Source organism: Lepidothrix coronata, unplaced genomic scaffold, assembly GCF_001604755.1.
Source record: "Lepidothrix coronata isolate B3197 unplaced genomic scaffold, Lepidothrix_coronata-1.0 Scaffold225, whole genome shotgun sequence".
Lineage (NCBI taxonomy): Eukaryota > Metazoa > Chordata > Aves > Passeriformes > Pipridae > Lepidothrix > Lepidothrix coronata.
In genome coordinates, this window is record NW_016690405.1 from 737,114 (window position 1) to 759,583 (window position 22,470).

General features: G+C 40.2%; 1 protein-coding gene across 15 annotated transcripts in view; it reads left to right on the forward strand.

Moving 5' to 3' along the window:
- Positions 1–22,470, forward strand: part of DMD (dystrophin) — a 799,860-nt gene that overhangs the window by 734,928 nt on the left and 42,462 nt on the right. For all 15 annotated transcript variants that reach the window (XM_017833948.1, XM_017833947.1, XM_017833942.1 and 12 more), the window contains 4 exons: positions 5,949–6,150; positions 9,551–9,636; positions 12,237–12,394; positions 20,457–20,623. In XM_017833948.1, the coding sequence (XP_017689437.1) occupies positions 5,949–6,150; positions 9,551–9,636; positions 12,237–12,394; positions 20,457–20,623 (613 nt within the window). The remainder of the gene's footprint in view (positions 1–5,948; positions 6,151–9,550; positions 9,637–12,236; positions 12,395–20,456; positions 20,624–22,470) is intronic.

Genomic DNA, 22,470 nt, shown 5'->3' on the forward strand with positions numbered 1-22,470 from the left:
TCCTCCAGGCTGAACAGACCAATTGTCTTCAGCCACTGCTCATACAGCTTCCCCTCCAGGCCCTTCATCATCTTCGTTACCCTCCTTTGGATGCTCTCTAAGAGCTTAATATTGTGTTTGCCCAAAACTGCACACAATAGTCAAGGTGAGGCCGCACCAGTGCAGAGCAGAGCAGGACAATCGACTGGCTGGTGATGCTTTGCCTGATGCCCCCAGGACACAGTTGGCCCTCCTGGCTGCCAAGGTACTGCTGACTCATATTCAACCCCCAGGTCCCTTTCCATGACATTGCTCTCCAGCCTCTCATTTCCCCCTCTGTATGTACATTCAGGGTTGCCCCATCCCAGGTGCAGAATCCAGCACTTGCCCATGTTAAACATCATGCAGTTGGTTGATTGCCCAGCCCTCTAATTTGTCAAGGTCTCTCTGCAGGGCCTCCCTGCCTTCCAGGGAGTCAGTAGCTCCTCCCAATTTAGTGTCATCAACAAGTTTAGTATACCTTCAAGTCCTGCGTTGAAGTCGTTTATGAAGATGTGGAGGCTCACTGGCCCTGGATTGGAGCCCTGCAGAACCCCACTAGTGAAAGGGCACCAGACTGATGTCACCCCATTCACTGTCACCCTCTGTGCTTGACCCGTGAGCCAATTGCTCACCCACCACATGATGTGTTTATCCAGCTGTGTGCTGGATGTTTTGTCCAGAAGGATATTGAGAGACAGTATCAAAAGCTTTACTGAAATCCTAAAAGAGTACATCAACTGTTTTTTGCTCGGTCAACTAGGTGAGTTGGCTTGTCCTAAAAGGAAATTAAGTTTGTTAAGCAGGGCTTTCCCACATGAACCCATGCTAGCTGTGGCACATGACCGTGTGTTGTCCTTCAGGTGTTTTTCAATATCTGCTTCCCACCATTAGATAATTCTGGACTCATCTTGACTTTTCTATTGGGTTTGTGTGGCCAGGTTTTGATAGCAGGGGTCTACAGGGATGATTTCTGTAAGAAGCTGCTAGAAACTTACCCTGTGTCTGACAGAGCCAATGCCAACTGGCTATGAGATGGACCTGGAGCAGGCCAAGGTCAAGCCCATCAGGGATAGTGGTAGCGCCTCTGGGATAATGTAGTTGAGAAGGGTGGGGGAGAAAACTGCTGTGCAACAGCAGGTGGGAAAGTTGGTGTAAGGATATATGAGAGCAACGGCCCTGCAGATGCCAAGGTCAGTGGAGAAGGAGGGGGGAGGAGGTGCTCCAGGTGCCAGAGCTGAAATTCCCCTGCATCCTGTGAGGAAGACCATGGTGAGGCAGGCCATGGCCCTGCCAGCCATGGAGCTCCACAGTGGAGCAAATATCCACCTGCAGCACATGGAAGTCCCCCTGCCAGAGCAGGTGGGTTGCTGAAGGAGACTGTGACCCCTTGTGAAGCCCATGCAGGAGCAGGCTCCTGGCAGACCTCTGGACCCCTATAGAGGAGCCCATGCTGGAGCAGGTTTGCTGGCAGCACTGGTGACCACATGGAGGTGACCCGCACTGGGTAGTCTGGTCCTGAAGGACTGCATCCAGTGGGAGGGACCCGTGCTGGAGCAGCTTGTGAAGAACTACAGCCTGTGGGAAGGACTCACATTGGAGCAGTTCATGGAGGACTGTCTCCTGTGGGAGGAACCCCTCACTGGAGCAAGGGAAGAGTGTGAGGAATCCTCCCTCTGAGGGGGAAGCAGTGGCAGAAGCAACGTGATGAACTGACACAGCCCCCATTCCGCATTCCCTTGCACCGCTGCAGGGGAGGAGGTAGAGAATTTGGCAGTGAAGTTGACCCTGGGAAGAAGGGAGGGGTTGGGGGATGTGTTTTAAGATGTAAGATTTATTTCTCATTATCCTGCTCTGATTTGCTTGGTAATGAATTCAGTTAATTCCCCCAGGTCAGGTCTGTTTTGCCTGTGATGGTAACTGGTGAGTGATATCTCCCTGTCCTTATCTCAACCCATGAGCCTTTCAGTGTATTTTCCCTCCCCTGTCCAGCTGAACAAGGGAGTAACAGAGCAGCTTTGGTGGGTATCTGGCATCCAGCCAGGGTCAGTCGACCTGCTACAACTTTGCCGTGTGGAACTGTAATTATGCGCTGCAGTCAGTTCATCTCTTGAGGTTACACTTAGGTAAATTTTCAGAGAATTGATGCTTTCAGAGACATGAAGTGGTGCTGACACTGATTACTCTAGCACATTCTTCATACTTGTATCTAAGGAGAAGTATTTAAGGAATTTGGTTAGCAGCCTTTGTTCTTACAAATATTTTTGCCTGGAGACACCATCATTGTATTTGTGTATTCTATCATTTCAGTGTCGCTTGTGAACTAAGTTTAATTAGTTGAAAAAAAAAAAAACCAAACTCAACTCATTACAAAATACTTTTCCTGCATTTTGGCACTAGTAGAACTAGAGCGCAGTGCTGGATTTCAGGGCTCCTACGCCTACACAAAACCAAAATCCCACTTGCAGTAGGTGCAGCTTTCAGCTCTCTTCATTTCAGTTTTAAAATTGCAGGATTTTATATATTCTTTTCTGCAAACTTCATAGAAAGCAGAGCAGTTTTGTCTACTAAGGAGCACTCTAAAAATGTTTGCACGGTCAAAGGCCTGCAGAAATAAAGGTACAGCCTATTTCTCAGTGGCAAGAATAGAAACATTTTTTCAAAAAACTGTACTTAGAGTTCTTTTCAGTTCGGAAATCAGCCCAATGAACATTAAGACACGAGGATATTAAACCTAATGAAGAATATAGAAAATAACAATTCTTAACAAATAAATGCTTGTGTACTGTATTACCTTAGAAGAATCTAGTGTATGACTCTTATCATCCCAACCTTTGAAATTATTGTGAGCATGCCAGGTGTAACTGTTGCACCAGGGTTTTTTTAAATGTATGTTTTCCTTTGATAATCACATCAAAGCATGATGACTTTCTTGTTTTGCTACTTTTAAAGATCTGATCTTCAAGTGCAAACCACATCACAACATTGTGATCTCAATAAAATGAGATGTATTCACAAACTTTTCTTGGAGATGCAGCAAAAGAAAGTATCCAAGAACTTCTGTTAGGGGTCTTTTTTCCTTTAATTTTGTACAGGCTAGATTAAACACAATTTTTAATGTATCAGCCAACAGCAGCAGGTTAGAGAAGAGATGATTTGTGTTCTGGGAAGACCATTAATACTTTTTATCACCAGCCATATGTTGAGTTTTCTCTAAGTTCAGCTTGTGCCCTCTGCAGTGTACTTTCTTCGCCTGTTAATTGTCACTTCTGTCCTTCAGCTGGTTACTTATTCCAGGTTGTCTTTTAGCCTTTTCCTGCAATCTGACCATGGGTTGGTGTCTAGTTACAAACATCTTAATGTTTTCTATATTGCCTTAGAGGCCAAAGAAGTATTTGTATAAAGGACTTAGACTTCAAAATAATCCAGAAGCCACTGCTCACACAAATTTTGGAGTCAGTTTTGAGATTTTAAATAGAAAAGAGTAAAAGAGTGGCAGATAACCCACAAAAAATGCAAAGCATTAAGTGGTATGGTTTATTTCAATTAAGGCTTTTCAAATCACTGACTGGCACCAAATATTCAACTCTTCGATACCTGTCTGACTGTGGAGCTTGTCTTTTGAAAGTTGGTCATTCATGGGACCTCCATATTTGCTTTTAGGAAAGAAATACGTAGTTTCATCCTCTGGGAGAGGACCCCTCCACATTCCTTAAGTCTTGGTGGGAAAGATGCAGAGGGAGCTTAATGTGGCCGAGGCCAGAGCCTTCCTTTTTCCCATTAAAAGAGGTTCCCTAAAGCAGAGCGTAGTGGCAAGCACTTTCTGCTTGTTAGGAGATGATCATGTATTATTAACTTCAGGATAGGACAGGAGGTTGATGAAGAGTGGGCTGAAAGGCTTTTCAGAATATGCTGCTTATTAGTGGGAAAAGCTTTCACAAAGTGGAATGACCCATGTTTAGCAGTAGCTGCATATATAATTAAGCTGTCAGTCAGATGCCTGAGGGGTTCATTTAATTACTGTTGATTCGTAGTCTCAAAGGAACTGAGAGTTCAGTCTAAAGCTCAGAGTTATAGGTGTTGAGAGGGCTGTGCTCTATTTTCAATCTGACTGATAAATTCTTAGAAGAAAAGTATCTTTCTGAGACTCTCAGGAATGGGTCTGATGCTTTTGTGGGATATAACAGTGACCTTAGAATAGCTATACCTTGTATGCTACTAGATTAAACACAATATTCCAAAATACTTTCTTTTAATAAATATCTATATGCTAATGTGAAAAAAGCTAAAGTTCCGATAAAGCCCTGCACAAAATCATAGATTCAAAGTTAAATTTCTTGGTTTAATAATAGGGATAGCATTCTGAGCTTTCCTTATTCAGTCTAGCACTAGGTATGTCAGGCCCCAGAGGATGAAATTTTCAAAAGTGCTTAAGGGATTTAGTAGCAGAAGTAAGTCCCTATTGATTTCCAATGAAATGTATACTCCTGAAATTCTTTTGGCAATTATGAAATCTCAGCATACTGTCCATGCAGCATAACCAAGCAGCCCTGTGGGCAGCTCAGGTATTTCTCATCTCCCACGGGGCCATCAAAGGGGCAGTTTCATACTTGGTAAAATAGGATACTCAAGTGCGAATTTGGCAAATGTGCCCTTAAACAGGATCAAGTTCTAAAAAAATTCCTGTATAGTATTCTGAGTTTAGCCTCTGCACATTATGGAGGTTTCTTGACATTAGAATGTTGCTTACCGGAACTCAAGGAGCACATTTTTATTCCAATGAGAGAAAAACTGGTCTTGCAGTTGGGTCAATTTATTTTCCAGTTTTGTGAAGAATTTCATAGATGATTTTGGGCAGTTCATTTTGGACCAGATGCTGCTCCCTTGGGTCATATTGAATCATGCTGCACTTTATGACTGCTCATGGTATGAGCAAGATTAACAGCATCTGGGCTTTTAACATCCCCATTGCTCGCACTCTGGAAATTCACTGCAAGGAGTTGCAAAGGGTTTTCATGTGGCAGCAGGAAGACCTGTGTCAAGATCTCTCATTTTTCTGATTTCCTTTGTTCTTATTCCTGTTTTACTTTGTAAAGGGATCCCATAATTTTGTGTCCCCCTAAGTGTGATGCTCCTGGTGATATTAGTATGCAGAGGTTAAGAGCTGTTTTGCCTTGGACATCCTAATTTCAAAACACAGCTGACTTAAATTGGAATGAAAACCAAGTTTTTAAATGTCTGTGACAAAAAACTCTGTTGTATGTTGACTAATATATTTAAATGTGTCTTACTCTGTAATATCATAAAGGTATTTATAACTGTAAATGCTCTTCAGAATTAAAAATTGATAAATTTAATTAAGAAATAATAAACCAGGCCATTTAATGTTTCTGGAACCTTCTTTTCCCTGTTCTCACCAGAGTGAAAAGTATCAGAGAGGTTAATCACAGTTCAGTTGTTTTTTGTTTGTGTATTCCTTGTGGAGTTTGGTTCGGGTAAGATCTCTGAACTTGTGTAAGAAATGGACAGCACATCTCAGTAAAGCTGATGACCTGTACTATGTCGAGAGCACACTTGGTGAATGCAGTAATCAAATATTAGCCTATCTGTAGGAACATAAAGCATGAAATATATAATTTTTACTTACATAGTAATTTATGTATAATATTTCCATAGGATCAAAGATCCTCATAGGTACTTTACAGCTAAAAATGAAACATACACTCTGGTCTCTAAGACCATAGCTGAATAAACAGTGCATTTGCAGGAGTCTTGAAACTAGTTTTGCATGTGACTTTCAGAGGACATAAAACGTCCTCTGGCCCAGCACGTAAGCCAAATAAAGTGTGCTATTTACTTTTTGGACGTGGGTAATACAACCACTGTTTCTCTTCACTCTTTATTGTGATTTATTTTTTTTATTCTAACAGTGGATCTCCTGAGTCTGTCTGCTGCATGTGATGCCTTGGACCAGCACAACCTCAAACAAAATGACCAGCCGATGGATATTCTGCAGATCATTAACTGCCTGACCACCATTTACGATCGACTGGAACAAGAGCACAATAACCTGGTCACTGTTCCCCTTTGTGTGGACATGTGCCTCAACTGGCTGCTGAATGTCTACGACACGTATGTCTGGGTGCTCTGGACTGGGGGTGCTTGGGAGCTTTCCCAATAGCAGGAGTGGGGAAGGGGGGAAGGGGCAACGAGCTCCTCTGCCTCGTTATAACATGGATGGCTTGGAGCTGAAAAAGAGGGTAGTTGAAGTGAAAGTTTAATAAACCTAATAAGCCTAATGGTTTAATGGCTGCATTTAGCTGAATCAATAGAGCCCTTGCTTAGGCTTACAATCCTAGATTTATTAAGCTAAGCAGTGAGAGAGCTGGAAAACAGAATTTTTTAAGCAGATTTCTATGTTCAGACCAATATATGTGTTCAGGCCAGTTCTGTGACTGCATGTCCTCAGTAGGTCATGGCTTTGTGTGGCTTTTTAATTTATTTAGATAAAGAAATTTAAGAGAATCATCAAGAAGCAACAGAATGGACATCATCATATAAATTCTTGTATGTAGCTGTACTTCTGGTGTTAAACCTTATCAAATATGTCAATTTTCTATACTCTTCAGTCTGTCATTCTTGTTCAAAGATGGAAGAGGCTCATCTCTAATCTAATGTGCTTACAACCCTTAGCAGTCAGGAGATTTGAGAAATACTTAATTCAAAATTCAATTTTAAAAATTGTACCTATAAGTGTAAATACAACAGACAAAATGTACCTGAACAAAATTTATGGATTTTCCTATTCAGTGGGTTAATGATGTTGCTCATAGTGCATAGGCAAATTCCAACACACGTTTGTAAGCCATTTTTAGAATAAGCCATTATATTTTTATTTGGTGAATTTAGTGAAAAAAATGTCATTGGGAGTCTATTATTTGCATTTTTAAGGTTTTTATCAGCCACTTTCAGCTCATCACTTTGGCAGAATAAACATTTACCTGTAGAAATGGAAGGACATGGAACAATTACTGTATTTCCATTGATATTTCCATTGATACTGAAGTGAAGTGGCATAATATTGTTATTCTATCCAGCACTGGATCTTCAGTGATCACCTGCAAAAAAAAAAAAATACAGATTTGTACAGATACTGTTTTCCTGCAGGGTCACCTCCAATAAGCCAGTTGTTTGTGACATCCTCTGCAGCATCTGCAGTACCCTGTGAAGTGGATTACCCAGATTACATTATATTTCTTGTGGTGTACCAGTGCAGAATGGGGCTAGATTCATTTAAGAGCCAGGTTTTATTTCTTTAATCTGCTTTGGCTTTCACAGAACTCTGATCCACTCCTGAGTTATCATCAACCGTAAATAACATATAAACGAAGACACCCAGTTTGTGAAAAACAAAAAAGATGTGCTAGGGATGTTAATCTATATCAGCCACATCAGAAGCAGAGAGGGAACTAAAGGTCATTCCACAGGCTGCTCCTAAGCTGAACTGTCCGGTTTAGATTTGCCATGTCCAGTCTGGTTTTCTTCACATTGCACTGTACTGCAAGTACAGCATTAGAAATTATAATTGTCTGCCTCCAGGCAGTTCCCTGGGTGTGCTAGGGAGCTGCACATTGCAGGACACAATGAAACACAGAGGTGTTTTATGCATGAGGAAAGCTTGTAGCTATTTTACCTAAATTCAAGTTTGAATTACACTGGTAAGAGAGATGACCTTGGGGTTGCACGTGTTTAGTTTTCATTGTAAACTTAATAGGCAGAGATCAACCGAAGTGCTTAGCAGTACCGGAGACATTTAATTAAATGTACTGAATCTTTACTTTTCTTATAATTGAAAACTGTCATTTGTAAAGATATTAATCAAATTCACAGTCAATGACTGATCTAATTATGGGCATGTCTCTGCAAATCCAGCTCGTTTCGAATTTGTTTTAATTGATCAGTCACTCATACTCATTTGCAGTAGCATGCTAAATTATTGGTTTGACTTGGGAGGAGAGGAGAGTGAACTGAACAACTCGTGATTCATACAAGTTTCAATTTAATATGCCTTGCAGAGAAATCATCATTCTACATTCTTCTCTTGTATAATTTGCATGAGCCTGGTATTCATCAGGAGGAGTTTCTCAGGGCACAGATTATAATTAATTTGGAAAAGATTTGACGGAGAGGAGTAAGAGGAGTGGAGTGTGGAAAGCATAGGTAAACAACAAGTGCTTATTTGTGGTGGAAAACACAAGATTCTTTAGTAAAAGGTAGCAAATTCTAAATTTGGCTTTGTCCGCCAGTTTGTGTCTGCACCTTTTATAGGATTTGCAGAGGAGATGTGTGGGTAAATGAACACCATTGGCTCCCCAACACTATCATAGGATTAAAAAGACAACTTGCATCTTTGTGGAATGGTGCAGCCTGATGCATGACCACGGCATGCCTCTGTATGATTTATCTTACTCCCAGTGGTGATCTGATTGGTGATGCTTCAAAGCTGTTAAGGCTCTGCTTCAAAAATGTTGGTTTTAGGCACTAGCTTCCTATTTTGTATATGTCTTCGTTTGCAATAGATGTTACAAATTTGAAATGCCATCAGAAATAAAAGTCTGAGGGGGGAAGCCAGCAACTGGAAGTAAATTGAGTTAAACCAGATGACTGAGAGAAGATGTGAAGGTTTGTCACTGCATTGCCTGCAGCTCAGAGAAGGATGTTCTCACAGTCACATTAAAAAGCAAAAGTAGTAGCATGGGCATGTTACAAGGCAGGAGTGAGTGTGAGGGGGAGGCTGACCAGAGGCAGCAGGGGGGACTGACTGGAGTGAGTGTTCCAGCCCATGGCACTGCACAGGACAGGTTTGAGCGCTGCGAGGAGGAGCTCAGAAACCACACCGTGGTGTTAATGGCATAACTGCCTTGCCATGCCTCCCTGCCTGCTATGATTTCTAGGCAAGTCTCATCATTCACGTGAATGTCTTGCAAGTGTCTCTGTCGCTACACCCTGCTGGCAGAGGCTGCTTTTTGTGCTTGGCTCCCTGTTGCCTTTTCAACAAGTCAGGGCAGGGCTGACAGACAATAAGCAAAGACTTCCTAAAAGCGACTGCTACATCACATTTCTAGTGAAAGTGAAGCTGTATTGTCTTCAGCAAAGGGGCTGGTTTGCTGTTCTGTCAGGGACCTCATCTTCTCTGAGAATTGCTCAGCAGCAGTTCATAGAGAAGCCTGTTCAAATAAGCATAGGGTAAAGGCTTTTCACTCATTTTTGCCCAAACAAAGGGGATGAGGAATTATTTCTGATAGAAATTGGTACAACAGTACAGTCCAGTTCAACTATGCCTATGAAGCCACAATTATATTTTATATTTCGTTTCTGGCTTACCTAACAACTGCCCAGCTTGTGCTCTGCAGCGTGATTCTCTGTGGGACTTAATTTAGGAAGGCACACAGTACTGCTGTGAACTTGGTTACAGTAAACAAATTATGGTATGAATGGATCGTGTTATCAGCCAGTGTTTCTTTTCCATTAGGGGTCGAACAGGAAGGATCCGTGTCTTATCTTTCAAAACTGGTGTTGTATCCCTTTGTAAAGCACACCTGGAAGATAAATATAGATGTAAGTCAGTCTAATTGTTTTGATTTTACCTTATGTTTATATTCTTGTTTTATTCCTCCTTTTATTTATTGCTCAAACATTTAAATAGCATACAACAAGTAATGGTTTTAGATATTCAAAGTGTGTTAGATATGCTAAGTGTGTTAATTTGTTCCACCTTTTAAGTTATCTATTTAGTATGATTTTAGGTAGTTTAGCACAGTGGTCTCCAAATATTTTTGATCCCACTCCTACCAGTAAAAAATTTTTGAACATGCACTTCCAATAGATGCATATCTATTTATAAATTATATACATGTACCAGTGTATTAATATATTGTCTGCATTATAGAGCATGCAAAAAATAAAATGCTAGAAGGAATGTGATAAAGATTAAATAAACACTATTTTGAAAATTTTAATTTTATCTATTTAATAGCACCAAAAAATATTTCCATACTGCAACCTAATGGATTGTTTTGAACACTCCCTGGGGCACAAGAACCCCTTTTTGGAGACCACTGGTTTGGTACACCTTCAGACACAAAAATGCATGTCTGTAGGACACTTGCATTACACTATTTACAAATATATTAACTTTTTAAATTGTTTTTCACATTGTGATCAGTCTTATTATGTACATTGTGTTTAAATATAGTTGCTACCATTAAATAAATACTAAAGGCATGCAAATTATGCAAATTTTAATAGACGAAATACTAGAAAAAATTCCACTAGAAGTCTTATTCTTACCTGAATAATGAATCAGTTCATTAATGAGACTAGGATCCAAAAAAGAACTGATAAATGTAATTCTCAAGAGTAACTTTCTTATTAAATTAACTAGTATCACTCATTCATACATTTAAAAGTACTGCTAAAAACCGACCTTTAGGATTTGACCGAATGCCATAGCAGTTCTTCATCAGTTATCTTTCATTCTTTACTGATTAAAGCTGAAGAACTCTAAAGAGAAAAGAGACAGTACCAACAACAGAGTCTATGCATAACTATGTATAATTGGATCAAATTTTAGGGCAATCACAATGAATGTCACAGTTTAGATTTCTAGATGTTCTATGTGGGTGTTGTGAAAAAATATTCAGAAAGTCTTTTAAGAAAATTACTCTGCATAGGTATTTTTCAAAATGGTATTTCATTGAGGATTGTCAAAGTTATAAAGGAAAACATTTATTCATATTTTAGATTCTCCTGCAGTGTGTATGCACGGTAATGCATAACCTATGATGTGTCCTATAACCTTCTCGAGGTTATAGGACACTTAATGTTTTAATGATGGGGAAATCAAAAGCTGAATAGTTGTGGGAGAGGAAGGAATTGTGCCTGTCAGGCTGTGGTCTGACTTTGCCATCCATGCTGAGGTCGTAGTGCAGTTGCTGTTAATATGGCTGCAAGTATGCAATGAGTTGCAGCCCTTAAAATTTTTTCCCGCATTTGTGCAGCAGAGCAGAGTTAGTTGTGTTAGAGCACAAGTCTTCAGGCTTGCAGAGGTGATGGAAGGTTACATCCCAAAATGATTTATTATAAAACTAGACTTTGCGACAGTGAAATTCATGTAATTAAAATATAATCCTTTATCCATTTCTTTATACGTTTAGAAGAAAACAGGTGTCAAAGCAACACTAGGAAAGTTACCTTGAGTAGTGCTGAAACACCTTTATAATTGCATCCCTTGTGTTGCATGAAATATTAAGGTGGCTCCAAAAAAAGCATTATTTTATTCTAGTCTTCTTTTGCTCTTTTTTTTACTGTTTGAAAAGTAAGGAGAATTTATTCAGGCAATGTATTGTCAACAGAGATGTTACCAAATAAATATTTCAGTAAAAGCTAGCCTGGTTTTTCTTATTAATATAAATTCTATAACCTCCTCAGTGTATACATAGTATAACTATTTCCCACCAAATTGAATTGATCTTATGAAGTTATAATAATTCTGTCCTGTAAGGATTTTTTTCCAGAATGCTGCAGTAACAGAACATAGCTTCAAGTGACATTTCACATCAGAAGTTAAAAATTAATATCATATTAATATTCCTGATGGATGGCAGGTTCTGTCGTACTGTAATTTTTTTATTTTATTTTAGAAATTCTCTTGAATTAAAAGATTATGATATATCAAAGTTAGGGAGCTCTTGTTTATCATTTCAACTCATCCAAAGGAGAAATGGATTCTCTGAGTTTTACATTGATTGCTAAGAATTGAAAAGGGTGCTTTATGTTGTATGAAATTATTTTACTGTTAAAAACTATTTTTAAAACATCTATGTTGTAGCTCAAAGATTGTTGTCTGATTAGTTGTGTTACAGAGTTACAGCTTCTATCATCCATAATGCCACAGGTGCTGTCTTAGAATGGCCTTTCTTACCAGGTGCAATACAAGCCAGTAATACTATTAGAAGTTATCACTAGATTGCATGTTTCATAGGAAAACAGCAGTGTTTTTGGGAAGAGAAGCAGCCAAAACAAAGACATGTTTATGTTCATGTCCACCAAGGCTGTTGACTGCGCCTGCGAGCCTTTGAAACGATGCAAACTTCTGCGCTACTTTGGCGCATCCTGGTAGTGATTCTTTACCTTTGGGGTCCTTTTCCTTCCTCCAGACCTGTTCAAGCAAGTGGCGAGCTCCACTGGCTTCTGTGACCAGCGCCGGCTGGGGCTGCTGCTGCACGACTCCATCCAGATCCCGCGGCAGCTGGGGGAAGTGGCCTCCTTCGGGGGCAGCAACATCGAGCCCAGCGTCAGAAGCTGCTTCCAGTTTGTAAGTTCATGTTTTCTCACTGTGGATTTTCTGAACAGGATGGAAAATCTAGAAGGATTAGGGTACTGTGGTCGTTTATTGGTGGTGTTTGTCGGTGTATTAAGCCGTTCCTTTGACGAGGTGTATTTGAATTAGCTCAGACAGCAGATAATTGTTGTCAGGGCTTATATTGTAACTGAACCCTGCAAACAGTTTAAGTCTTTGTTACAGCAGCTCCTGGTTTTACAGTTTTCTATTTCCAGCAGTAGATCACTGTTTATTGCTGCCATGTAGGTGAACAGCAGTGGCTAATCTAAATTTTGGGCATGTTCATACCAGTGACAGCCAGGTGCCCAGGGGAGCGATAGGCAACTGCCTGCAGTGCTGTCTAGGGGCGAGGAGTGCTCGATGAGCTCCTTCCACTCCTTGAATGGCTAATGCCAGTCTTCTGTAAAGAGTACTGAAAGAATTCCTGTCCTCTCTGTTAAGGAATGCACAGCAAACTGGAGGCTCTTTTTCAAACTTGTAAATTATTTAATCTGGGGAGGAAGAGAGTTATGGGAATTATTCATCCTTATCATAACTACCAGCAGAATGCACAAGATGAAGACAGCTGCTTAATGAAAAGGTAGAGGAGGGGAGGTAATGTATGGTCTGTGATTAACTCTAAATGCATCTTCTACATTACAATGGAAGAAAGCTCTTTTCCCATCCCCTGACTGTTCCTGAGGGATTTTTTGTTTGGTTGGGGAAGGGGGGGATTGCTTGGTTTTTTGCCTGCTGCTCAAGTTTCATTATGTAGTAGTTTCAGTTCTGTAGTAAGCAAAACACAGCAAGTGTTTTCAATGAATATTAATGCTTGGAAGTAGACTGCTTACACACAGTGACTATGAAAAGAATCTAATTCTAAAATCATCACTAACTTCAGTTGTGATGGGATATTTGCTTTCTGTATTTTTTTTAATTTCTTTTAACAGACTAATTCTACAGGATTCACATTTTCCTGTTTCCATCAGTCATGTCTTGACCTTTTATAATTCTAATATGTACTTGATGCCATTTCAAAGTGAATGTTTTATAGGGCTGTGTCCTGGGTGGATAACCCATGCTCATAAACTATGTGTAGTAATAGAGCTGTGGCTTTCAAGCCTCAAGTTCCATATTGGGCTTTCAAGTGACACTAACACAAACTGATGCTGCAGCAAATTCATGGTCAAAAGTTTGTACAAATGACCTTCCTCAGAAATTAGGACTCACTGGATTCTACTTTTTCCCAAGTGAATGGCAACAGTGCTTAAGAACACTGTTGAAAAACTCAAGGAAAAGTGACCTCAGGATCTGGCAAAACTATGGCTTTTTGTGAAAGGGATCTGCTGTTCTGTGTGTTTATACTAGGAATAAAACAATTAAACTCATAGTGATGGAAGATCCAAAGCCGGTTTTTCTAAAGTAGGAAGAAGACCTTGGAATAAGGTCTTTCTTGTTTGTTTGAATGAGTTAGCAACGCTGTCATCACAGATGAAGACATGCCAGCAGGCTGAACACTGTACTGCATCCATCTGCTGGCATTTCTAGAAGAAACCTAAGTACAACTGGGCACAACCCTTGACCTGTTCATAGATCAGAACATTGGAAAACCTGAGGCTTCCTTCTCTTACCTGCGCTGAAAAATAGATTTTCTTCTTACCTGCAGTAAAAGGAACTTCATCCTCTCTTTTTCCTCTGGATGAAGCCTCCTTTTAACTCTCAAGAGTGGGAGGGTGGTTTCTGACCTGGGCTGCAGCAGAACAGACAGGTTTTCTAGGAGGGCCAGAGAGGGGGAGGGAGGCTCAACAGGGGAGGGGAAATACAAAAATAGGTGGGATGGAGTCCTAGGGAGAGGAGCAGAAATCCAAGCATAGGGAGAGCCTAATGGAGGGGAGGGAGAAGGAATTAAGAAGTGGAAAAATAAGGGCCACCCTTAGGGAATGATGGTAATAACAGTAGTAGGAATAATAGTGCTAAAGGAAACAGAGAGTGGGTAGAATGATGCATGAAAGAAAGGAGCCACTGGGAATGGAGATGGGGGAAGAAATAAGAACTTTCCAGGAGAAAGAGAGAAGGAAAACACAGAAACATCCTTTCAGTGTAGGATGGTAGGCAGCAGGATTCACAGGCTGGGGGGCAGCAGAGAGGTGCTGGCGGGGGGAGAGGGATCAGCCCAGGAAATGGAGAGGCTGGAGAAGTTGGACAGCCAAGAAGTATCTTACGGGGTTCCTGGTGGTCTCCTTTTACCAAAGTGAGATAATTAATTTTTAAAAGATATTGTGGGGGTTCATAGTTTACATTACTGCGTGGAAACTAAATTCAGTCTTTCTTTGTACACCCACGGTGAGGAATGTTTTTTCTTTAGGGGTGTTTTTTTTTCTTTCCTTTTTTTTTTTGATTCTTTCTGGTGATGATAAGCCAACAATAAATTGCGGTTATGTCAGAGTCTGCAACAACTGTATGCCTCAGAAATGGCTCTCCCAGCTCCCTTAGGTTAGGTGCCCTGGCAACGGCCTTGTCTGTCTTCACAACAGCAGAAAAAAAGGGGATGTTTACTGTTCCCAGCGATAACAGGGGAAATCTGTCCTGCTTTTCGAAGTGTAAGTCCTTGGGAATGAGGCTTGGGGAGGGAGGAGCCCAGCCTTGCTGTTGGCAGTAGCCTGCCCACTGCTTCTCCTGAGAATTGGGTCCCGTTATCCTGGGGCTGCTGCTGCTGTCCTGCTGCTTCTTACTCCCTCAGCACTGACTTGTGCTTTCCACAGTTTTCTTCATTTACAGAAAGGTGCTGGTAATAATTGTTGGGAGGAGGAGGATATCATGGGGCTCATCTTTCACGTTTGGGGCAGAGGGTTGTAATTTCTGCTTTGAGATTTTAAAGAAAAAATATTTTTAACTGAGAGCAAAGAGCTTAATCCAGTGACCACTTGAAGACTGTATAGGTCTGCTTAAGCTCAGAATGCATCAAAGAAATTTGTAGATCTATGAAAAATTGAGTGAATTCAGTATTACTGCAGTGTGAAAGGACTTTCCTTTTAGTTCTGTGATGGGTATGTTTTTTAAGTAAACAGGATAGGGAAATGATATGGACTGAAGGACGCATACACAGTGTTTTAATCACAATGGAAAACTATTAATATGCTTTCCTCATATAGTGTAAACAGGACCTAGGAATTCACATCACTGCCTTGGATGAGTTACTGTGACATTGGGACTTTTAAGAAATGTGATGTGGTAGCAGAGTGCAGCTCAGATGAAAATGTCCCTTGCCATTTCTCAATAAAATATTGGATAGTTGGTTCTCGGTTATAAGGTACTTTAAGTGTTCTTTCGTTCAAGGATGAACTTGAATTAGAGTACTTGATGTTAAAAACTAGTACAGATGAAGCTAAAGAGTAGTAAAATATGTGCAGTTCATTCATATATGTATTTTAAAACTTGTTTCATTTCACTTTGACAAAGCAAAGTATTTTAATATTCTGTGTTGTATAGTCTGCATTCCTAGATTTTTACTTGATCAATGGTAAGGCAAGATCAGCCTGGTTTCTAAAACCACTTAACTGTGTCCAAATCCAGTGTATTTATGCAGACAAATAAAAGCTAAAATAAGGCTGTTAGTCCTTTTAGGTGGCATTTATCTGTTGCAAATCCTGGGTCAGGACCCCAATAGTGAATTTGGCCATAAATGGTTTGATTCAAAAAGGTTGGGCAGTTGTTTTGTGAGGAGTTGGCTGAGGTTGTTTATTGTTTTTATTTTTTGAACAGTTTAGAAATACCAATACTGTGTACAAATAACTATATATAGTTACATACAGGTCTCTATGAAAATAACTTACAAATGCAGTGTTACTGTTGATGAACTTCATCTCTTTTAAGAGATTCAGACAGCCCTTGTTTCTATTCATAGGATATTTCATCTGCTTTTGGCTCTGACAAGAGAGAGCTGGCCAAAGGGAACTAGTAAATCCTTCCTCAAGCTGCTGTGCTGTAAATGTCATAAACCAGCAATTCTGGTTTTATTTCAGCAGGATTTTGTGAACCTGTGCCTGACTTTGGAGGCAGACTTTAAGAGTCCTAGAAGTGAACTGCTTTAAAGAGCTATTTTAAAATGGTTTAGGGGATGGGGATCAGCAGGATGGTGTTGTTCAAGTGTGGATGATATAAAACTACACTAATTCACTTCTGAGTTCATGTTATTTTATTTTATTACTCTTGGCCACAACACTAAAAACATTGACTGGAGTAGTCAATGCAATCAAGTGTAATATAGGAGTGGAAGACAAGGTTGAACAGGGTTAAATCTGACTCTGGGGAGACAGGGCTGCTGTTACTGGCTTGCTCTGCACTTTTAAACTTTAACAAGTCGTATGAATCCTATTCCTCAGGTTGCTTTGTCCAAAATGCCATTTGCTAATGTAAAGCTTTCCATCCTGGATGAAAAATACAATTAAATTAACAATGTTGCTCTATTTCCAGTCGATTTCCTACACTGCACATAAACAGAATCTAGCTCATCAGAAATGTTATCAGAAATTTCTGCTCTGTTGATTGACTTAGTCCAAAAACATATCACATTGTTCATGTAAAATCCCAACTGCATTTTGGAGCGTATTTCATATTATGGACAGTTAATATAGCACAGAATATTTTTTAAACTACTAGCTGGAAGAAGAAGGAAAAAAACTCAACTCCCAAGTATTGCATAAAGATGCTAGCACCACCCAACTTCCTATTCCCCCATTGTTTCTGCAAAGTAAATACTGAAAAACAGATGTCTGGAACATAATGAATCTGAATGTCCTCCATAACAAATTGTTATTTGTAAGATAGAAAGGCCTTTATGAATTTTACTTTATGATTCACTCTGTTATTACCATAAAAATTGGGAGTTGCACAGAAATGTGTTCAAGAGAAGAATCATTAATATTCTTTACAGCTTGATCTTGTTGGTTCAGATATGAACTGTATGAATTCAGCCTTTTTCCTGTATGTAAAATCTTCAGCTGCTGCCTTACCGGATTTAGAGATTATTAAAAAAATCGTAATAGCAGCTCAGGGAACAGTCGAGAACTGTGTGTCCTGTACTGTCTGACCCTGACCAGCTTTGCTCCACGTGGCTTTAAATCTTCATGTAATATAATTCGGAACCAGTTCTGATACATTTTAATGCACCTAATCTCTCTGAGCACAGGTCTTGTACAGCCAGCGTGCAGAGCTCTGGGTAGGCAGCTATTGGGACTGCTGGCAATTGACAGTGACTGCAAAATTAAAATAGATCTTTGGGTGTTACAGAAAGTCTTTCATTGCCGCAGCGTTTTCCCTGCAAATTTAAAGCAGCTACAAGTGGAGAGCAGGGCTTTGAGCGGCTCATTCTTATTCTGACTGCAGCTTACACTGCAGCATTTCTGTACACTTCATGTTTTTCTATTAGAAATGGTATATTAAAGAGATCCTCTTTAAATTTTTTTTTGAGGCTTAGAGGACCTCTGTATAGAAAGTGTAGTCTGCTAGACAGAGTAATGGTTTGCCAGTGTAGTTCCTGGCTGATGCTGGCTCCCTGAGTGAGCCACAGAAATTCTCTTGCCAGACCCTTTAATGCCTGGGCCTCTAGCTGAAAAATAGACATATAGATGATCATATTTTATAAATATGCCTTTCTCTTGGGAGAATTCTAGAATTAATTCAATTCCTCTGAATTCATTGATGTCCTGTGGCAGAAGGCAGTATCTGGTATTCTGAAAAAATTCTGTTGCCAGTGTTGGCTGGACTTTACTGTGCTTTTGATTTTCTCCTTTTTACTTTGCTGGGGGGTGTTCCTGAATCCTGTAGCTGCATGAAGAAACAGTAGGGTTTAATGCAGAAGTCTTCAGAAGTACTTCAATGTGTATTCCATTTAATACAGATCTGTAGCGACTATCAAATTATGAAAGACTTTATCTGAATAACTGTAGATATGCTGTGGTTTGAGGGTTTTACCCCAAATATCCAAAAAAGAATGTTTCTGACTGTACTAGAAATCCATATATGAGGATCTTAAATGTAGTCACAGAAGTCTTTAAATGGTTTCCCAAACTAACATCTCAAGAAGAAAGCCCCGACCAAGAATCTTGGTTTGTAACGAACTGAAGTATTGCAGCAGCATTTTAAGTCAATTTTAATGCAATGCATTATTCAAGGGATATTATAGGGTTTTTATTCCACATCTTTTTTGCATCTAGGGGTTCCGTGTAAGAGACTTTGCATTTTTCTCAGTCTTCAAGTATTGATCAGTTAATTTGTTTGTCAAGGTTATAAACAGTGTTAGATTAAAAAAAAAAAGGAAAACAAACACAACTAATTGATTTTCCCTATAGCTCTCTCTCCTTTAGATCAGTTGTGATATTTTTTTCTCCAAATTCGTTGCTAGCATTTTTAGTGGAATAAGGTTTGAGCTAGACCATACTAAACTCAGATTTCATGAGAAACTGGAAAAATAACTAAGAGCAAGCATAAAAACCCCCAGCACTCAATCCTCTATTCATCTTGATCCATGTACATGATACATTAATGCTTATTATTTATTTAAATGCTTCAAATAGGTTTGGAACCACAAAGGAAGACTGTCTGCCTTGTGAAGTCTGAAATATAAAAGACCATCCCACTGAGAGCTGTATTTGAAAGCCCAGAGAAAAAGGAAAACAGAGGATTTAGATATATTCAGACCATAAATATGCTGTTTCTCTGGGTAGCATGGAAGGAAATGTCTTGAGGAATTGGAATTAGCATGTAGTGATGGTTTAGAGAAACAGAGCGGGATGGTATCCTGCTTCATCACTCGGGCTGTTCCCTGTGCGGACACGTCCTCCCTCCTCCAACCCTCCCCACCAGAATCCCTCGTGGTTTCCACCTGATGCATCACCTCGCTTTCAGCACTGAAACCAACTCCCAGGTTCTCAGACAACTAGTTTTGTGCAGGCTTCACACCACTCTGCACGACAGAGAGATGTTTCCTGTAAACATTGACTCCCGTCATTTCACTGTTTTCCTTAAAATCCCTTCTGATGCTCCTTGCCTTTATTCTGTGCTGTTCTCTGCAGTGTCTATACCAGACCTCTACCCGTGTAGAGAGGTCGCTGTTGTCTCCTGTCACTTTGTGTTTATTGTCTCTTTGCTGTTTTCATTTTCTATACTGTAGAAAAAGGTGCTGCTGGGTAGGGATGATGTATCATTTTTCGGTGTGTGCAATGGTACCTGTTGCAGTGGGATTTGTCTCTGTGACTGAGCTTCCTTAAAGTTATCATAGAAGAGTTACCTGAAATGTCACACTGATTAGGATGGGGTGGGAAAGCTGCAAAGGAATGGATCTGCTGAGAAGTGTTCATAGACTCTTCTACTGTTGGTAAAGAGGTGAACATGGGATGTAATGGAATGTGAGGCTCATATTCTGTGAGACAGAACTGTATTGTGTTTCCAGTCAGTGATGGGAAATTTAGAGATGACATGGTGGGAAGAGGGATTTTGGGGCATTTAAGGAGGCGGAGGGTTTACATGTTCAACAACAGGCTTGAGAAGGGGTTTGAATGATTTCCTTTACACATGCGTTTTGTAGAAAGGTCAGTGTCATAATGAAGGATGTTAAGGAGAAAGGAATTTTGATCAAAAGACATGCAATTTTTAGGGCTTGGATAAAACAGTTTTTAAAATAGGTTAGAAGCAGTGCTCTGCAGGCTCAGATAAGAGAGACGGGGAACGTGAGATCAGGCATCAAAGGTGATCCTGTAAGTGGATGATTTTCTCTGTGACAAAGTACATGGTAGTGCTGTCTATTGAAATAGGGAATAAGAGAAAGAGGGATTTGAAACATTAATAATAGTTTTCAGTTCCTAGCTTGAAGGCAGGATCCTGCAGATTTTTTGGAGTTTTCATTTTTTTTAATGACTGGCTGGACTGGGAAAAGCTGGTGTATATTCAGGGAGAAGATATGGAGTCGCCAGAAAGTGAATAGCTTGAACTGTTAATTAGCTGGTAATAGACAGATCGTTTGTGCTCAGCCTCTGTCTTTTTTCCCCTTGTATTACAGGCCAACAACAAACCAGAGATCGAAGCAGCCCTCTTCCTGGACTGGATGAGGCTGGAACCTCAGTCCATGGTGTGGCTGCCCGTCCTGCACAGGGTGGCTGCTGCCGAGACTGCCAAACACCAGGCAAAGTGTAACATCTGTAAGGAGTGCCCCATTATTGGATTCAGGTATAATCTCACTCGCTTCAGCCATGTATTCTCCTGCTTGGTGGACCAAGAGCTCTGCTTGATGCCAGGGAAACCATGCTCTTGATTTTATCCATGTTGTTCCTGGAAAAAATAATTGTGATGTGGACATGNCACCAGGCAAAGTGTAACATCTGTAAGGAGTGCCCCATTATTGGATTCAGGTATAAACTCGCTCACTTCAGCCATGTATTCTCCTGCTTGGTGGATCAAGAGCTCTGCTTGTATTCTCCTGCTTGGTGGATCAAGAGCTCTGCTTGATTCCAGGGAAACCATGCTCTTGATTTTATCCATGTTGTTCCTGGAAAAAATAATTGTGATGTGGACATGAGGCAGAGTGACACCTAGACTCTAGATGTGAGAGCTGAGGAGGACAAAAATCATCTCTCAGTTAAGATATGGCCCTTCCTCTGTGTCCCAGTCTTTCCATGCCTCAACCAAAATGATTGTTGGATTGCACAACTAATACAATTTGCATTGCATTCAGCGTGTCCTATGCATGCAGTTGCGTTTTCTGAATTGGATCCTAATGAATTGCTTTCTGTCATGGCATAAAGCAGGGAAGTCCCTTGAAAATTCTCAGACATGTAAAGCTACCTGTGCGTTTCTCAGAGAAAGAATGTTGGTGGTGGAACATTAACCTGGAGTGGGGGAAATGTTGCTGGTCCATTTAAACATCTGGATTGACACCGTGGTTACTATGGCAATGAATAAGTCACCCTGTTGTTAAATGGCTGTGTGTTGGTATGCCTGTTGAGAATCCACTTAAGGACTAAGTAAATACTCACTTTCAATTATGCCTGGACTTGTTTTATCACTTTGCTTTGCAATAGCTACTTTGTACATTTTCTGTCCTTTTTATGCACAGTCTTCTTTTAACATTTGCGTTTCTCCTTCTGTGTTATCATGTTGTTTACAAAGAGCTTTCAGTAATTTTGTTTCTAAAACCCAGACAGATAACGGCAGCAAGCCGTGCTACACAGAAAAGCCATCATTTTCCTCTGACCTGGGAGAGTATGAATGTTGCTTTTATGCATGTAGTGGGGCAGTGCTTTCTGCTATGCAGTTTCACAGGCAGTGGGAAACAGGGGAACTAATGAAGGTATTGCTTTGTTTTGAATCTGGGCTTTTCTGCATTGAGGCTGTTCCCCTAATCATCTAAATTCTTCTCCCTCTTCTTTTATTCCTCTTGAATATCTTAACTGGGAAATGATAAATATTACCGAGGAAGAGCTATGCATTGGATGTGAGTAATTCAACACATCCACAAAGTCTAATTTTTCTGCTCCCAGATACACTGTATGAACTACTGTATTACTTACACGGTTTTGTATAAAACAGCCAAAGACAAGTAGGTGGAATTGAAAAATGCGGCACTTGGAAAAATCAAAGGATGGCAAGTGAATGGATAGTCTGTTGTAGGCATCAGAAACTCAGGAGGCGGACACTGGATCTCTGTGTTTGCGTCTCATTTTACTTGACTGATCTCATCTGTCTCTTAAATTTATATAACAAATCTATTATCATGGTAGTAGAATCTGTCTGTCACAGATTTTTCCTCTGTCTTTGCAAGTCATTGAAACTCTGTGTACACACTTGACAAAAAGATACTGTATCGGGAGGCTTTTAGAAAGCTAATACTGTGCGCTCAGTACATGTAAAACAATGTTCTTTTGAGGTCGTTGTGGCTGAACTGCTTCGTGTATTTGGAACAAGACAATCCTTATGCCTCCGGCTCTTTCAAGCACTTCAGCACAGCAGATACAACAGTTAGCTGCCTCATAGAGCTGATGAGATTAAGTAATGGCCCAAAAGTGCATTTGGAGTTT